The sequence below is a fragment of the Formica exsecta genome, unplaced genomic scaffold (assembly GCF_003651465.1).
Source record: "Formica exsecta isolate Colony F162 unplaced genomic scaffold, ASM365146v1 scaffold233, whole genome shotgun sequence".
Lineage (NCBI taxonomy): Eukaryota > Metazoa > Arthropoda > Insecta > Hymenoptera > Formicidae > Formica > Formica exsecta.
Window position 1 is genome coordinate 1,018,031 of NW_021849616.1, and position 18,469 is coordinate 1,036,499.

Genomic DNA, 18,469 nt, shown 5'->3' on the forward strand with positions numbered 1-18,469 from the left:
TCGACTGGATATATATGTGCACAGATATATATATATATATATATATATATATATATGCATACTTACTATTATTTTCATGAATAGGATCTTTAGAAAATCCCGGATATTATATGCAATAATCTCTTCCAAGATCGGAAAGATTGACCAGTATATTAAGCATTATGTATGATGTACGATGTAGATCACATATAATTTTTGAAAATTTGTGAGGAAATCTACACAATATCTATATATTAACTGAGCTACTTTACTATGATAAAAAAAGAGAAAGAAGTCGCTTCGCTTAAATATTTTCTTAGCATTATCGATCGTTCTCTATGAATTGACTATCACACTTGTAAGAAACCCGATTTTTCGATGTCGATAACAGTGTCCTCATTTATTCCTATCTTCCACCATGAAAATAAAAAAACTTTATCAGCACTTTAATGATAGACGAGATTGTGCGAAGATGGTACTTTTCTTTAATGCAAATTTCACAAAATGTTTTCGGGCAACCAAGCGAGTTTCAGGTCACCGAATACGCCTTCATCTTGCGTGAAAAACGGGTCAAGAAGGACTCAGATCAAAGGACACGAGCACAAAGCTAATATCTCAAATGTATATCACGCGCGTTGCTCATGCCTCCGGCGAACAGTAACGTTTCTAGGAAATCGCGTATGGAAATTTCATCGTCACGAAACGCGAACAATATTCTCAGACATCCCTGTAACCGGAACAAGAGCCTTCAACCATGCTGAAATGTGCGCATCTAGTCTTACATTTATGTATAATTAATTATAAATTTCATAAATTCATAATCACGCACCGTTGAGAAACGATCATAGTAGATAACCATATAAATTCTTGAACAATTAATCAATGGTAATTAGTGCTTTCGCTGTATAGTTCCAAACTTTGACACCCGATATTTCGATTTGAAATTCATGGTAATTAGGAGGATCTAGAAGAGATTCTATTGCCGAAATTTAGTTACGAGTTATTGATTTATCAAAAAAGACACTTTAAAAATCAAATTTTCTATTCCAAAATATATCCTCACTCATATCAATTTAAGGAACAAAAAAGAATTTTTTTTTAAATAAAAAAATTGTAATAAATTCTTACAATTTTTAATTTATTTCGCGCTCTTTCGACATATATGTCGATTTCTTTTTCGTACTTTTTCTATAGTTTATGTTGGAAGTTGGCACAATTCCAAACATCAGCTTTCACATTTAAACTTTTTATATTTAGTGTTATCCTTTTTACAAATTTCGTAACGTTTTAGCTTTTTAAAGTAATCATTTTCTTTACTTTTATTCGGGTGGAATAATGACAAGACCATCAACGCGCGTGATCGTTAATGGCGTAGCTTGTCAACAAAGGTCGCCGACCGGACGACTTCCTTGTAAGCATCTTCTAACGAATTCACTCCGACGGTCATGCCACACCACCGAAGCCAGCTATAAGCGGGGAGTCTGAAAAATAGGCGTTAAATCAAAGCAGTCGTTACGAGGTCGAACGAGGTTTAACGGTTGCCCGCTCAAAGCCCCGGCGCCGCGCCGGAGGGATTCTCGTTAAGAGGCTTTCCGCTGGACTTTAACCACCCTCGCGCCACGATCGTCCTTACACAAACATTTGTACGCGTGGGATATAGATTTTTTTTACTCGATATCTTCTTTGCGGAAACAAAATAAATGACGACCTTGCGGGAATCCGCGTGGCATGGACGGATACCCATCTTCCTGTATCCAATTTTCCTCTAACCATCGGGAAGAATAAAATTACTCCGACAAAAGATAACGCGTCCAATGTAACGTAGCCACAAGCGCGTCACGCATGACCGGCCATATTCCGTAAATTTTCATGGATGAAAAGTGATGCATATGGTGGAAAGTATTTTTTAGCCATGTCAGTCTTCAAGCATCTTCAACATATTGAAAGGCTTGCATGTCAGGATCGATAGACATGGGTACGAAATATATATTATATTATAATATTTTTACCCTTAAATAATATAAAAATAAATTTATTGTATACTATATTGTATATATTTTTACAAAATACGATTCTATATATTTACGATTACATTGCTTTAAAAATTGCGACATTATAAACAATTTTATTAGAGATTTACTTATGTGCTACTGATATGTGTGAGAATTATTATCATTTAATGAAATTTTATGATTAAATGCTGCATTACAGTTGAAAAACTAGAAAGATATAAAACTAAGAGTTTGATTCATATTTATGCGCAGACGAGCTCATATTATAACGAAGTTCGACCTCGTAAAAGCCAACGTGATTTAATGCCAATTTCTCGGCGCATCTAACGGCGGTTACCATCGGATAGCCGATGACCTCCGGCACCGAAAACTCGGCCGGCTTTAGCACCCGTGTGATAAGAGACTAGGCTCGTTACGTTTCACGCAAAATTGCGTGTATGTGATAGATATGTTGTTATTGCCGTCAATCACTTAACAGAAATAATATTCGTGAAATACATATTTCGGTATAATGCTAATGTCATTGATTAACTGTGACCTGCATGAAAGAAAGACTATAATTATACTAATTTGAAATTTAACGGGAGAACTAAAATACAATAACACAGTCACAAGAGAAATTATGTCATTATTACATATTAACGAAAATTGCTCAAATGAACATTTGCAATTGTTTCCTTTCAGGCAAATATCAAGTTGATTATATAAATATTATGTTAATGTAACCGTAAATTTTATCCATGGTTATAATTATTGAATTAATTATTTCTCGAATTAATGATATAATTCATTCAAATACCCCAATGGTACTTGTTTAAATCAAATTAATTCTTTCTATGAGAATAGAGCTTTTTTCCTAGCGTATATTTTGACATTTATTCAGTTACGTCATGATTATAATATTACAGTTTCTTATTATTTCTTTACTTATAAGTTTTATGTTTGCAAATTCGCGTACTTAAAAATAACTGAAAAGTTTGATTGGCTATAATATAATTAATAATTAATTTGTTTCAGAATATCCCGCGGCAGTAACGGCGGAAACAGTCGATATAAATGTTAACATAAACTCGTTGGACGGCACAACGGGGAGACCGTTGGATGTCGATCTACCACCAACTTTGCCGATGACCTTCGGTACGGAAAATACAACATCAGTTTCGGCGCAATCAGGATCCACAGCTCTGATGCCCTGCGTTGTCCACAATTTAGGAGAGGGCACGGTAAGGCTTAATTACCAGACATGTTTAACCCATTGATTAATGTGTGACAATTTGATGTACAAATAAGCAGTTATACATTCCATTATTGATTATTCTATAAATGCCGATCAAATAAAAAATTTGTCATTTTCCGAAAGCAATATAAATAAACAAAGAAATTTCTATTTTTTCTAGAAGAGCAAATACACAAAATGTATATGTGTGTATATTTAATCTAAAAATTTAATTGTTAAAACTTTATATGGATTTATTACTGCGATCTAAATATATTTTTGTTGCAATGAGAAAAAGAGAATTTATTTAAAGTATTGTTAATCGTTACAAGCGTCAATCGATGTGTTAATAGTTTTCAGATTGATAGAGAATAACCATATGATTACCAATATTCTATAATAAGCACAAACGAGCTTTCTCTATAACTAGCATTGCGAAATTCATATTATACCTATTAGTTACATTCAATTTTATAGTAATCAGTATAATCATATGATAGAGAAAATTAAATTCTCCTTTAAAACATGAATAATACGAATATATGACACAAAAAGGATCACAAAAGTCACATCATCAAAAGTTTTCGATGAAAATATTATAAATTAATATAAATTAATAATATTTAATTTAATATATACCGCGTGTAAGACTGCATACGGTAATAAGTACAGTAATAAAAAGTTGGCACAATGACAGGGTAAATTTTAGTACAATCTAAGAATTCTTTACTTTCTGCGTGAGTTACTGATTATCTGCTTAAAACATAAAACGTTAGATGATCGTAAATTGTTGTTTATCTTTTTTCATCTCGTGGAAATGTCAGTAAAATGCACGTCATGATAATAAATCGATGTTTTACTCACGAACAAATATTGCTCAATCCTCGACGCGATGCTAGATTGACATTATCGTGTATATCGTAGATCTTATCGTAATTTTTATCATTTGGAATATTTTTTTAAACGCGGCTGAAACCGCATATAATTAATGAAAGAGTATAAGTATAATATCAATAATATATATCAAAATTTTGATAAATTCCTTGAACAAGGAAAATTAATCAATAGGTTCCTTCAACGCCATTGCACGTTCTTTTTTTATTTGACCCCGAGAGACAAAACAGCGTTACGCTTATTTGCACCTCAATTAGGTATGCAGGACGAACCGGAGCAACGTTCTTGCAATTGTACAAAGTAAAAGCATTAATGTCATCTAATTTCGACGCGACAAGGTAAAAGAGAGGAGATAAACAAGATTTTGTCGGTCTAAAGAATTTTCAACTTCAACGCTTCTTTTCACGAATCTTGGTAATACGATGACAACTTTCTTCAGAATCGATGATACGAGCAAGCAACTTTGGATAAATAAAAGATACGCGTGCGATGGATAATAGCTCCGTATAAAAATAATTTACGAAAAATTAAACAACTCCGCCAAGATGAGATGTGTATAATTTATGACGTTTGCCAACTTTTGCTAATGCCAAGGGGAAATAATATATTGTTTATTCTTTTATTTTTTCACATTATTCTTTTTTATACTCATTATTCTTTTCATATTTATTTTTCTCAGATACTTTTTACTTAATCATTTATCTGACACATATTGTTTAATATTTTTCACAGTCATCTTTCCATTATGGTGCAGCTTTTTCTGTAAATCATAAAAATGCATAAAAATATTATGGTTATCTTATAAAGCAATAGAAAAATAAAGTGACGTTACAATATAAAATTATAATAATATAAAAGTGATGATAATATTAAATTATATAATATCCGTAATAATAATAAATACTTAATGTATCACATTAATTACATTTTTTGTAAAATGTGTTTTAATATTATAATATTTCATCTTTTTCTCTCCCTCTATATCTAACTACCTAAAGGGATTTTAACCGATTTTAAATGAAATTTATATTTCTTTGTAATATAACACATTTATATACATTTTTTTAAAACACCATTTAATTATATTTAATATTGAACAAATCGCAATTTAAAATACTTCATATATAAATATTTTATATCGTACAATTTTTTTGGCACACGTTAGACTAGTAACACGTGTATCTTTGTATCTAAATTGAATCACTTATTTGGAAACTTATGTAAGTCTAATTTTAAAATATTATAAATTTCAATAATATGTAAATATAAACCGATGTGGTGTGTAGATCATAGCTGGATTCTTGATGCTAAAGTTACAGCACTTTGAATGTGGACTCGATATAACTTTCCGGATATCGATAAACTATTAAGTAATACAAATGTCTCTATAATGAGATCGTGTAGAAAATAATAAAGAACCCAACATACACATATATACATATATACACAAACAGATTAACTCAGACTAACTCAGAGAAACAGACGCAAAGCATCCTTTTCGTCGCATAAAATTCTGCGGTATAATCCCATTCTAGAAGAATGTAATTCGCGGCAAGAGAATTAATGCCGATTACAAGTTTAAAGCGCCGTTTAATTAATCCGATGTTTTCGCAACTGCTTCACGGTTTCTTACGCGGCCCGGCAACTTTACAATGTAGCAGACGCGCGAAACTCTTCTGGCGGTTCGCAGTTAACGTTGTTATAAAGTTTGTTTTCTTTGTTTGCACAATAACTTTGTGTGCGCGCATATCAACGCGAGGTTTTTCCCACGAAGGGTAGCAACGCCACAGATTTACGTGTCGCTGTCGACGATACTATCCAGAATAGAAAAATTCTCGTACGCTAAGAATGTATGCAAATAATGAGGAAGGGTCTGTGAAAACATCAAAGGTACCGTTGTCATTAAAACAGACGAATGCAACAACGTAACCTGTCATAACTTAAATGCAACTTGCATTAGTGTGTTTGCAACAACGTTACACTGATTTAACATGTGACGCAAACATGGAGCAATACAATTTTAATATTATAATATTTCATCTTTTTCTCTCCCTCTATATCTAACTACCTAAAGGGATTTTAACCGATTTTAAATGAAATTTATATTTCTTTGTAATATAACACATTTATATACATTTTTTTAAAACACCATTTAATTATATTTAATATTGAACAAATCGCAATTTAAAATACTTCATATATAAATATTTTATATCGTACAATTTTTTTGGCACACGTTAGACTAGTAACACGTGTATCTTTGTATCTAAATTGAATCACTTATTTGGAAACTTATGTAAGTCTAATTTTAAAATATTATAAATTTCAATAATATGTAAATATAAACCGATGTGGTGTGTAGATCATAGCTGGATTCTTGATGCTAAAGTTACAGCACTTTGAATGTGGACTCGATATAACTTTCCGGATATCGATAAACTATTAAGTAATACAAATGTCTCTATAATGAGATCGTGTAGAAAATAATAAAGAACCCAACATACACATATATACATATATACACAAACAGATTAACTCAGACTAACTCAGAGAAACAGACGCAAAGCATCCTTTTCGTCGCATAAAATTCTGCGGTATAATCCCATTCTAGAAGAATGTAATTCGCGGCAAGAGAATTAATGCCGATTACAAGTTTAAAGCGCCGTTTAATTAATCCGATGTTTTCGCAACTGCTTCACGGTTTCTTACGCGGCCCGGCAACTTTACAATGTAGCAGACGCGCGAAACTCTTCTGGCGGTTCGCAGTTAACGTTGTTATAAAGTTTGTTTTCTTTGTTTGCACAATAACTTTGTGTGCGCGCATATCAACGCGAGGTTTTTCCCACGAAGGGTAGCAACGCCACAGATTTACGTGTCGCTGTCGACGATGCTATCCAGAATAGAAAAATTCTCGTACGCTAAGAATGTATGCAAATAATGAGGAAGGGTCTGTGAAAACATCAAAGGTACCGTTGTCATTAAAACAGACGAATGCAACAACGTAACCTGTCATAACTTAAATGCAACTTGCATTAGTGTGTTTGCAACAACGTTACACTGATTTAACATGTGACGCAAACATGGAGCAATACAATCAAATAGAGTTTAATGAACTGTTTAATGAACCTATTGCTTGTTCAACTTCATTCACCACCACATATATGTATATCAAAGTTGGATAACGTGACGAGAGTATTAATTATTAACTACGTTTGAAATAGGTATAATAATCGGTTTATTCGCTGATTCGTGCGAAAATGATGACAAAAAAGTTTATAATATAATATATAAAACTTATTTAAAAAACGTCGGTTTACAAAATTTTATTTTACAATTGCTTACAGATTTTTTTTATGTTTGTGTGATTTATCGTATTAAAAAATACATGTTTCCAATTTAAAATAACGTAATTTAATAAATATATTTTTGAAGTTGTGAATTTCTAATATTTATAAATTCACAACTTTAAAAATATTTAAGATAACAATCTTTTTACAGTATTACAGACTTAATAAGATTCTTGATTTTCTAGAAGAAAACTTTAAAAAATAGCGTCGCGCGAAAGAATGCAATCCACTTTCGCGTACGACGTTTGACCATTTCTAGAATTTCAAGAATTTAATTAATTAATTTACAGTACCGTCGCGGTCGGATCTTATTAGAAATAGTTCCTTTTGCTTCTTAGAAGAAGATGTAGTTACGGCTAAGGCGCAAATTGCCGCACGACCGAAATTCCAAACTGCAATATTGCATTCACGCTATGATAAATTTAAAACGCTATTTTAATTAATTTAATATTTGTGACGCATTGGTTACCCCATTATTTATACGCGCCAAACGTAAGTGATGGTATGCGACGCTGTCACGAGTAACATGAAAAATTGCGCATAGAACATTTTTCTTCTTTATCTTTGCTGTTTTAATTCGAGAAAATGTCGGAGTAAAGTTCTCTGATGCTCACACGCGCCAGAAGAAGTTATCAAAGAAAAATACATTGGAATGTCTCATAAGTAAAGACAAGATATTAGACAATATCAGAGTTGTGGAAAAAATTTTCGAGATGGGGAAGGCAAATCCATTTTGTGAAGCGCGTTAATTACAAAAATTAAATTTTTTTTTATATGTTTTTTATTTATAATAACTTTTTCTATTTATTAATTATCAGAATATATTAATTAATCAAAGAGTTAAATGTTATTATATTTTTATATTTGTTACAATGTTAATGATGAATATTTTCTTTTTATTTGACATGATTTGCTTTTAAAGATTGAATGCTCTTATCACATACATACACATTTACACAACTCTCATTTTTCCACGGCACACATACACACACACACACACACACACACATTCTGTCAAATAAATATACAATGTAGCGCAATTATAATAAATCTCTTGATATAAAAGAAAATTAAATGAACACGCAACGTGTAATTTAAATTATTCGACGAGGATTTAAATGAGAAGGGATTTAAATAAAGCATTTTACTGATATACACGGAAATTGCGGAACGAAATATTAAAATCAGATACAAATTGTCGGGCATATTGTTATCCAAAAAGTAATTGGAATCATTCGCGGCATCTCGTTCGTCAGTTTTGCAGCCGTTCGCTATCGCGCACGTGGTTCCTCAGGCGATGTTCCGGAAGTTATTACGGAATTATTACGCCCTTCCCACGAGCGCTCGAGAATAATTGGCACGTTATAGAGAACACGGGAGAGCAGGCAGCGCGCGTGAGTCAAACGGACACAGGTAGAAATCGATAGGGACAGCCTCGTCGAACGACTCGCCCGGTCGTCGTTATATATCTACCGTTGTCAGATACTACACGCGCGTCGTTTCGCGAGCATATAAAATTTCATTGCTGCAAATTGGAGCAAACGCGGGTTATAGCAAAGGCGAACGCTGGAGCGCCGCAAAGAGAGTCAAGAGATGGACTATAATAATAAGAGTCGGTGTACACGCTTTCACCGAATTGGTATTTCAGAGAAAATTAGATTCGCCTGATAAACTCGCGAAGCATTCGCTTATGCTATATACGGCAATGTGAGAATCTCGTGCATACGTTAAGAGTGACGTGAATTATGATGCTGCATACGGATAACAATGAAGATAATAAATGATCTTTTGCATACATGCAAGAAAGAATATTCCTCATGCAACCAAAATTTGTTAATTTAACCAGGATATATGACTAACAAAATCCCCTTTTGAATAAATAAAATTATTTTGTGTAAAATGTTTTTTTATTAAAATAATATAAATAAAATAATTTTTAAAACGACGATCGTTCAAACGATGTCCTAATATCATAGGTGAGTTTCATGCTTACAAATTTCTGTATCGTTTGACGATATTGTTAGGTGAGCGTTGCAATCTAAGATGGACACTTTGCGCTTTACAAATATGAATTATAACAATGATAAGAGTACGACGAAAGATTTCGATACTTCCAGCAGAGATTTAAATCCGCATTAACGCGAAATTCGTACACGTCGAACCCATTGTAACTTACATGGCCCGATCATACACTCTTGCCCTTCCTCCTCTTTCGCGGTGATCCATTTTTTTTTTTCTTCCGTTCGAGCGAACGGAAGTAACAACGTTACTATTCCGAGTGCTGGAGGTTGCTGGTAGGTTGCGGAAATACAATCACGGCTGAGCGAACTAGGTCGCACACCGCCAACCTTTTTATCCGTAATTTACAGCAATATTTGGAATTCGTTCAAGAGAGACGAACGCCCGGGTATAAATCTAATTATAACGGGGTCGGCTAGATTGCGGAGCTCGGTAATTCGTAGACGTCTCGGTATGAAAATACATGGATGCGCTCGATTTCTCGATGTATCGGCGATCTTAATGAATGCGATTGCGTGTATCCTCCGGATACAAAAGACACCAAAAAGTTACCGGGACAATCAAGCAACGTCGTTAATTTATGATATTCTGCACAATTTCAGCCGCAATTAAGACTAGATCTGAAAGAATTGATAAATGGAAGGGATGATAGGTGCATTCAGTAAAATAAAAAATGCGCTAATTATTTACTAAAGATATTTCGTGATTGAATAACATTATCTATAAAATAAATTATATGTTCTGAAACTTAATATTTTTTTATTAAAATTTAATCGTAAATTGAACAGTGGTTATTATAAAAGATATAAAAAAAATCTTTTATGTTTTACATATATCAAAATATTATTACTCAATTTATATATACATTTTGAAGTTCGCGCGACTTTTACATATATTTGGATATATTTTCTTTATTGTATTTTATTACACATTAGTGTAGTTTCATTGTCACTTATTGTAGATTATTTTTCGTTTTATATTCTTCCGTTCGAGCGAACGGAAGTAACAACGTTACTATTCCGAGTGCTGGAGGTTGCTGGTAGGTTGCGGAAATACAATCACGGCTGAGCGAACTAGGTCGCACACCGCCAACCTTTTTATCCGTAATTTACAGCAATATTTGGAATTCGTTCAAGAGAGACGAACGCCCGGGTATAAATCTAATTATAACGGGGTCGGCTAGATTGCGGAGCTCGGTAATTCGTAGACGTCTCGGTATGAAAATACATGGATGCGCTCGATTTCTCGATGTATCGGCGATCTTAATGAATGCGATTGCGTGTATCCTCCGGATACAAAAGACACCAAAAAGTTACCGGGACAATCAAGCAACGTCGTTAATTTATGATATTCTGCACAATTTCAGCCGCAATTAAGACTAGATCTGAAAGAATTGATAAATGGAAGGGATGATAGGTGCATTCAGTAAAATAAAAAATGCGCTAATTATTTACTAAAGATATTTCGTGATTGAATAACATTATCTATAAAATAAATTATATGTTCTGAAACTTAATATTTTTTTATTAAAATTTAATCGTAAATTGAACAGTGGTTATTATAAAAGATATAAAAAAAATCTTTTATGTTTTACATATATCAAAATATTATTACTCAATTTATATATACATTTTGAAGTTCGCGCGACTTTTACATATATTTGGATATATTTTCTTTATTGTATTTTATTACACATTAGTGTAGTTTCATTGTCACTTATTGTAGATTATTTTTCGTTTTATATTCCTGCATTTTAACAAAAATTATATTTGCTCTTTTAAACTCATTTTATTGAAAACGAGAAGAAAGAGGAGTAAAAAATAAAAAAAAGAGGTGTAAAAAATATTGCTTTTGATTGGATATATAAAAATTGAAGAAATCAAAATGTAATATATATTAAAATGTATAATATTCATAAGATGTAAATCAATTAACTGGAGGATTTGGTAAAAAGTTTCAAATTTTAGAATTAAATAAATAAAGATGCTAAGTAGATGACATGGCATTACTTATGTATTGCTACATTTTTATTAAAATATGCAGTCACACAGATATTTAAAACTATGCAATGTATAAAATATAACATGAAAATTTTCTTTATTTGCATACACATGTTAATGCAAGTAGCTTAAATATGTATGATTTTTTATCTTTTTGATCTTATATCGAATGTTTTTCATATGCATAAAAATATATTCTACTTGCAAGCACACATCACCACATATACACAAAATGTATTCCTCTTTATTAATAATGTTATTACATCTTCATAAATTTATATGTAAATATAGTTTTGTTCCATTTCTCGTGCTTATTTACTGCACAACAAGAGATCAGAAGAAACTCGACCGAAAGAAAGAAAGAGAAAGAGAGAATCCCTCTTCCTCTTTCTTTTTTTTCCATATTATTTTCTGTGCTAATATATAGATTGCATAAAACTAAAAGGACTAGCCTATATACATGTGGTGACCTACTTAACGTTACTGTTTTGGAAACCGTTGAATATTTTATAAAAAGATATTTATTTGATTCATGGCGCGCAAAAGTGAATTAGCACAAATGTTATATTTGCTCTTTATGAATTATCGAAAAGTATCAACAGTTCTAAAAATATTAAAAATAATAAACTGTTTTACTTTTAAAAACAAGAACATCAATCTATCAAGTTTGAAAAATAAGCAAATAATCAAATCGTAATAATATCTAAATGATTATGTAAGTAAACAGTTTTGTTACATAATGCAAAACAAATAAATAACAAAATAACAAAAAATAATAATTACAAAAATAAAAGCAACAAAAAAATATATATTTGTATTGAATATACTAGAGCAATTCAATAAGTAAGATAAAGACATGCTATATGCGTATAGTTGCTAATGTTACCTTATTATCCAAATAATAAAAAAGTAATAGAATTACCTCAGTAATAAAAAAATCGAGTAAAATCTCTCTTTTAAAAGAAAGAATACAAATGTTCAATATATATTTTACTGAAATTGTATAGAAAACTGCGCGTGAATTATTCGTGTAAAAAACAAAGAGTTGGAAATATCAAAGGAATATCGCCGATAGAACAAAAATAATAAGAAAAAATATGGAATAATTACTCGAGCAAGTGTATACGTACTGATGCACTCGAAACGTTCGCAGAGCACCGTCATTACATCAAACGCAATTTTTTTCTCATCATCCGTAGTCGCACCATATTGAACGGGCGACCGACTTATAGTAGAAAAAAAATTACATAACAATTCGTCTTCTTTTTTCTTTCCTCTTCCGTCCATTTCTCGTTCATTAATACCGCGCTGGAGCACTGCGGAGAAGCGCTGCCGTATACGCGGTGCCATTAAAATATTCAAATCAAAGCAAGCACCGCGGCTTTTGTTGCCCGCACCGCTCTAGTATGCTTTTTTCTCTCTCTCTCTCTTTTTTTCAATCTCACAGAAAAGTCGATTTTTATTTCGCTTCTTCGAAGATTCGAAGCAACGGTATTTCGCAACTTTGCTCAAATAATCTCCGGAAGTGTGCGACATCGTCGCAACAGCAAAGTTCATAATCTGTAATTCGTTACGCAATGTAGAGAGATATATTTTCGCGATGATTGGGGAATAATTGGCGGACGCGTTAGCGAAAGACCATCGTATTGTGCGGTGAAAACTCTTTGGGAGTCGCTAACGACCTGCAACCCGATAATTGGGTAGCTGCAACGAGAAATCTCATCTGCGCGTGAAAGCGACGCAGGGCGTCGGCATCGGATATGCCGTATCGCGCTGCACTTGCATCCGGATATCGTTCAATAAGCGTGCACCACGCTCGGAGAGACGCTCCGAGGTAGGTAGATAAACCTATATACGATCCCCGAAGGCATTCGGTATTCGAAGATGCTACGAGCGCACACCTGCTTCGCGCGCGCACTCCATAAAGACAGTGCGGCGTCTCGAAAAATCGCGACGCGACCCGATAGAGCGAGGAAATGACGCGCGCGACTTCCGGAGAATTTTAACTCCATGCGATGATGGAAATGCATCGGGTGTACAGCAGGTACATGGCCTGCTAAGCAGATGAAGTTGAGCGAACGAGCGCGTCTCGCATTACCTTTATCACATTACTTTTTTGAGGGTTAAATAAAGAACAGAAATCATGTGCAAATATTATGCGTAAATTTATAATTGACATTGTTATTTATAATATCTCATTTGGTATTTTATAATTAATATCGCATTTGTTATCTTGATAATGTTATATTTTATCTAGGCTATCAAAAGGCTTTTCAATTTTATTAATTTCATGCAACTCTTACTAACTTTTAATATTTTTACTACTTTTTTCGCACGCTTTATAAATACTAAATAAAAATACAGATTACTCAAATCAAATAATTATGCATAATTATCAATTTTATTAATATATGTTAACAATTTTTTGAAACTCTTGACTTGATCGATATTTATATTTCTGTTGCATCGTTCATTGAAATACATCGCCAGTCTTCTAGGACATAAATCGATGTCGCAGGTGACAGTCAGGTAATTTCTTTTATCGAGAGAAACGATTCGAGGGATGCAGGACATGGAGATTGTGAAGATGGACAACGGGAACTCGTGCCATGAACCGGAATCGCGCGCGGCCCGTTTCGTTGCACATAAATTGTACATGCACGATCGATGTAGCCGATACTTTCTAAAGAGTAAGACTCAACCGTCATGCTGGCACGTATGAGGCATGATGGCTACGAAAAATCGCATCGGAAAATGTGACGGGATCGAATGTTGGATATATTCGACGAGAATTTCTACTTGCCACGCGACGAACATGTATGGCATAACGTGAGAACTGACAAATACCGCGCGAGTGCAGTAGATCCACGAAATTCTAGTATTCTAGGGCCGGAATAAGTGAACCTGAAATAGTAGTAAATCGCAGTGCTATAAATCAATTTGCGCGCTTTACGTTGCCAACGCTGTCATTATCGGAAGGTTTATTCTTTGGGCGAAAATATATATCGGTTAGATGCAACATAGTAATTGTTAAAATGTTTCGTATATGTAAAATAAAGACTTACCTAACATATATTTAATTTATCGTTATTTACTTCTTATTTTTTTTAAATTATCGAATCTGCTTATATCAAATATTTTTCCATTACAATTATAATTCATCGATAACACATAACAATGAAATAGGAATATAACACAAACATGTTAATTAAAGATACATGCATATTTCATAAATTGATATAAGTATGATAGATTACTCGTTATAAGAGATACATTATTTATGTCAACCTAATATCATTGCGTTTAAACTCATAAATATGTTCATAAATGTAATTTCATTGTTAATGTGTTAAATACACACGCGGTGTATTTTATACATAAATAATGCATTCAAATTTACCACCCCCGAGGAAGCTTACACTCGTGCGAAATTACAGTCGCATCCATCACGCCTCCATGTTTCTCAAAATGCGTCCAGGCAATGAAAATGTTCCAATAAATGCGCCAAAAAAAAATTATACACTAGGGCAATTATATGTCAACATGGGATGACTTCTCCCGATCCTGGAACGATCTTAGAGACCGCGGCGATTTTGCAATTCACAAGCCGTGTCGCAAAATCTGCATAAGCATTTATCCCGTATGCATTTGCATTTGTATCGCATATAAATAGATAAAGTTATGTCGCTCATATGCATATATCGTGGACATTACTTAAAAACTCGCGAATTTAACCGCCATAGAAAAAGGGAGAGAGAGAAAAGAAGAAAAAAATATAAGAAGACAGTCAGGAAACGTGCACTACGCAAAAAAAAAATACTCGTATTGCGGATGTAAAGAGAAAGATAAATAAATGTGGTAGATAATTAAAATAAATAATTAAATTAAATTAAATTAAAATATATAAATAATTAAATATCACATGCGCGACGGAAGCTTTTGTGTTTGAAAAATGCATTCAATCTTTATGACGTAAATTATTTGCTGTTTTATTTCTTGTGAGAGCGATCCGTGTCGGCGAAAATTGCGTGAAAAAAGAGGCGTGCGAAAGGCAGACGGCGATGCATGCATTCATTCAAGAGCCGCTTTTATTGACGTCAGCGAGCCCTGTAGGATCGATTCAAATTGGTTGAGCGCCGCGCATTCGGCGGTGCTCTCGGAACAATGAGTACGTAGTTAATCCATTTTTTTTCTTAACTGTCGACTTTTGCGCGAAACTGCACCGATCGCAATTCCGTGGCCTATAGGCGTTCATCGATGCAGAAAATCGATGGCGCAGCGAGAACGGAAAGAATGCAAATGCAAGTACATTCATATTCTTGCGTGTAACGGTATTAAGTATCCTGTGAACGTGTATATATATATATATATATATATATATAGTGTGTGTGTGTGTGTGTGTGTGTGTGTGTGTGTGTGTGTGTGTGTGTGTGTGTGTGTGTGTGTGTGTGTGTGTGTGTGTGTGTGTGTGTGTGTGTGTGTGTGTGTGTATGTGTGTGTGTGTGTGTGTGTGTGTGTGTGTGTGTGTGTGTGTGTATTTCTATGTGTATATCTATATGCGCGGGATTTGCACACGTGCGTACAATTCGTTCGTTGAACGATAGAACAATCAATTTTTGAAGTGGTAGCATGATCACGAAAGTTTACATTTTAACCTATTATTTTATCTTTACAGAGATTTGTGTGTGTTAATATACCTTTCTCCATTTATTTCTATTCTATAACTATGATTTTTTATTTGTAAAGCTCGAATTATTTATTCAATCGAATTGGAATATATATTTGTATTCGTAATAATTATTCTTCTCTACAGAGAGAAATATATTAGAATTTTAGTATCCATTTAATTATTCTTTTTTAACGTATTTTTATTCCAGGTTTTTTTTAAAAGTAGCCACGGAAAAATATAAAAATAAATAAAATACCGACCATCATACACTGCAAGTCGTTATTGGAATGTATTTTTTTGTTATTCACCGTGAAGGACGATATTTGCATTTTCGAATTTTAAGTAAAACGCACTGTATACTAGGGCAATGCAAGCGCCAGTTGGTCAAAAAGTAGAGCGAGTACAGCATGAAATGCATAAATCATGGTGCAGCATGAATTAGGAGTGATCTGCAAAAAATAGTACTTTTTGTTATATACCTACATTATTTGCATCCAGTCAGTGAGTCACCGGCTGTACACATACAAACGCGACACGTATGTGATGCGATGGTAGAGAAAATATATCTATAACCCGACGAAATGCATATTTCATTGCAGCACGAGATAAGTGCGCTTGGTTAAAAAAATTGCAGCTCCGAACGGAAGCGCTGATGAGAATTAATCTTAAATAAGAAAATGTATTTAAAAAATGGCTGCAACACAAAGTATAAGAAAGAAAATTCACAAAGTGGAGCGCAATTATCGCCCATTTATATCAGCGATAAAATTGATGCTTTAACGTTTAATGAAGTGTCATGTAATGCTGTTAAGTGAGACTGAACCTTACGTCTACAGTGGACTATTATTTGAAGTACGGTGCATTGTCATGAAAGTACATTCCACATACATTACGCTTCTTTATTCTCTGAGAAACTGCCCGAGGGAGAAATTACTCTAAGGGCGAATTGGAGAGGTACGGAAGAACGTTATTATAGCTAAGCAGTGTGTTACAAGTGCGGGGCCTTATATTTATCGCACTATTTCGAGAATGGAGGGAAAAGCGGAAGGAGAGAGCATCAAGAGAAATTGATGCCGAGACGTATAACACAGCTTTTAACTAATGATTTCATTGTTTTTCGCACAAAATTTCCCGAGGTAAATATTAAAAAAACATTTATGTAATTAAATAATGATTATTTGATTTACTTTTCCTTTGCAACAGAGAGATTGTCATAGTTTAATATATTTTAATACGATATACAATTAATCGCTTTTAAGAGAATATTGAATTATATTATATTAATATCATTGCGTAATTAATTATGCTATTGATGTTGTCTAATTAATTATGAAACAATGAACTAACAATTTCTGAATAAAATTATTTTACACATGATAAGATAAATTTTGGAAATAATGGTAACAAGATTATTATTATTATAATCAAATAATTATATGTTTTATCAAATTATTATATAATATTTTTACTTTATTTTATTTTATATTAAATTTCTTTAGATTTTATATGCAATAATTTTGTTTATAAAATAAATTATATATAAAATAATTTATTTTTGAATGACATCCGATCTTCTTAAGACAGGATGTGTGATAACTATCTTATAATTTGATTGATTCGAACCCAATCAAATTTAAGATTGGATTTAAGAAGAAGCAAATAACCATTATAGTTAACAGCACGTACTGAATACGCGTTCCACCGTTTCCGCAGCCAATAAATGTATATATTTATTACGTTACTTCGGAAACAAGAGGAGAGAATAGCCGCATTCTAGTATATGCCGAAACGGACTTCGTTAGCCAGCGCGCAGTGGTACAACCATGCAGATCGATTTCAATTGGTTGATTGTGTGCTATGCATCCTCGGATTTCCCTCATGACCGACGAGTTAATTCATTTCATTCCTCGTAACTTTTCAGTCTTCCATCAACGAAGCGTCGTCTCTCTTAAGAAAAAAGTTTCAAAGAAGAGAATCAGATATGCATCGGAGAAAAATTACACAACAAAAGAGTCGATTGGACTGTTAATTTCTGCTTCGTATGTCTTCACTATACGCGATTATTTTCGATTCCATTGGAGATGCGTTCATTAATCAAGTGGACGATAAAATCGATTAGAATATGGGCGTGGTTATTTCAACCCCTTCGTGTCGTTGCTGCAACCTGCTCTGTATCTTTTCTTAGATTTATCTGCCCTATGAATTCCTTCCTTCGGAAATAAATATCTGCTTGTCCTATAACGGGGAAATATGTACCGCGACGGATGACATGATATTTGTTTTATCGCGCTCGTCCGATAGGATCACAAAAGAAGAGAGAGACGAAGGGAAAG

General features: G+C 33.3%; 1 protein-coding gene and 1 long non-coding RNA gene across 2 annotated transcripts in view; one reads left to right on the forward strand and one right to left on the reverse strand.

The window, feature by feature from the left end:
• LOC115235721 (lachesin-like) overlaps nucleotides 1–18,469 on the forward strand; it is a 79,995-nt gene that overhangs the window by 44,147 nt on the left and 17,379 nt on the right. The window contains exon 3 of the mRNA XM_029807667.1: nucleotides 3,009–3,214. Coding sequence (XP_029663527.1) covers nucleotides 3,009–3,214 — 206 coding nt within the window. The remainder of the gene's footprint in view (nucleotides 1–3,008; nucleotides 3,215–18,469) is intronic.
• The window catches only part of LOC115235722, a 2,403-nt gene continuing 1,530 nt past the window's right edge, over nucleotides 17,597–18,469 (reverse strand). Inside the window, exon 3 of the long non-coding RNA XR_003884081.1 lies at nucleotides 17,597–18,083. This is a non-coding gene — a long non-coding RNA (uncharacterized LOC115235722). The remainder of the gene's footprint in view (nucleotides 18,084–18,469) is intronic.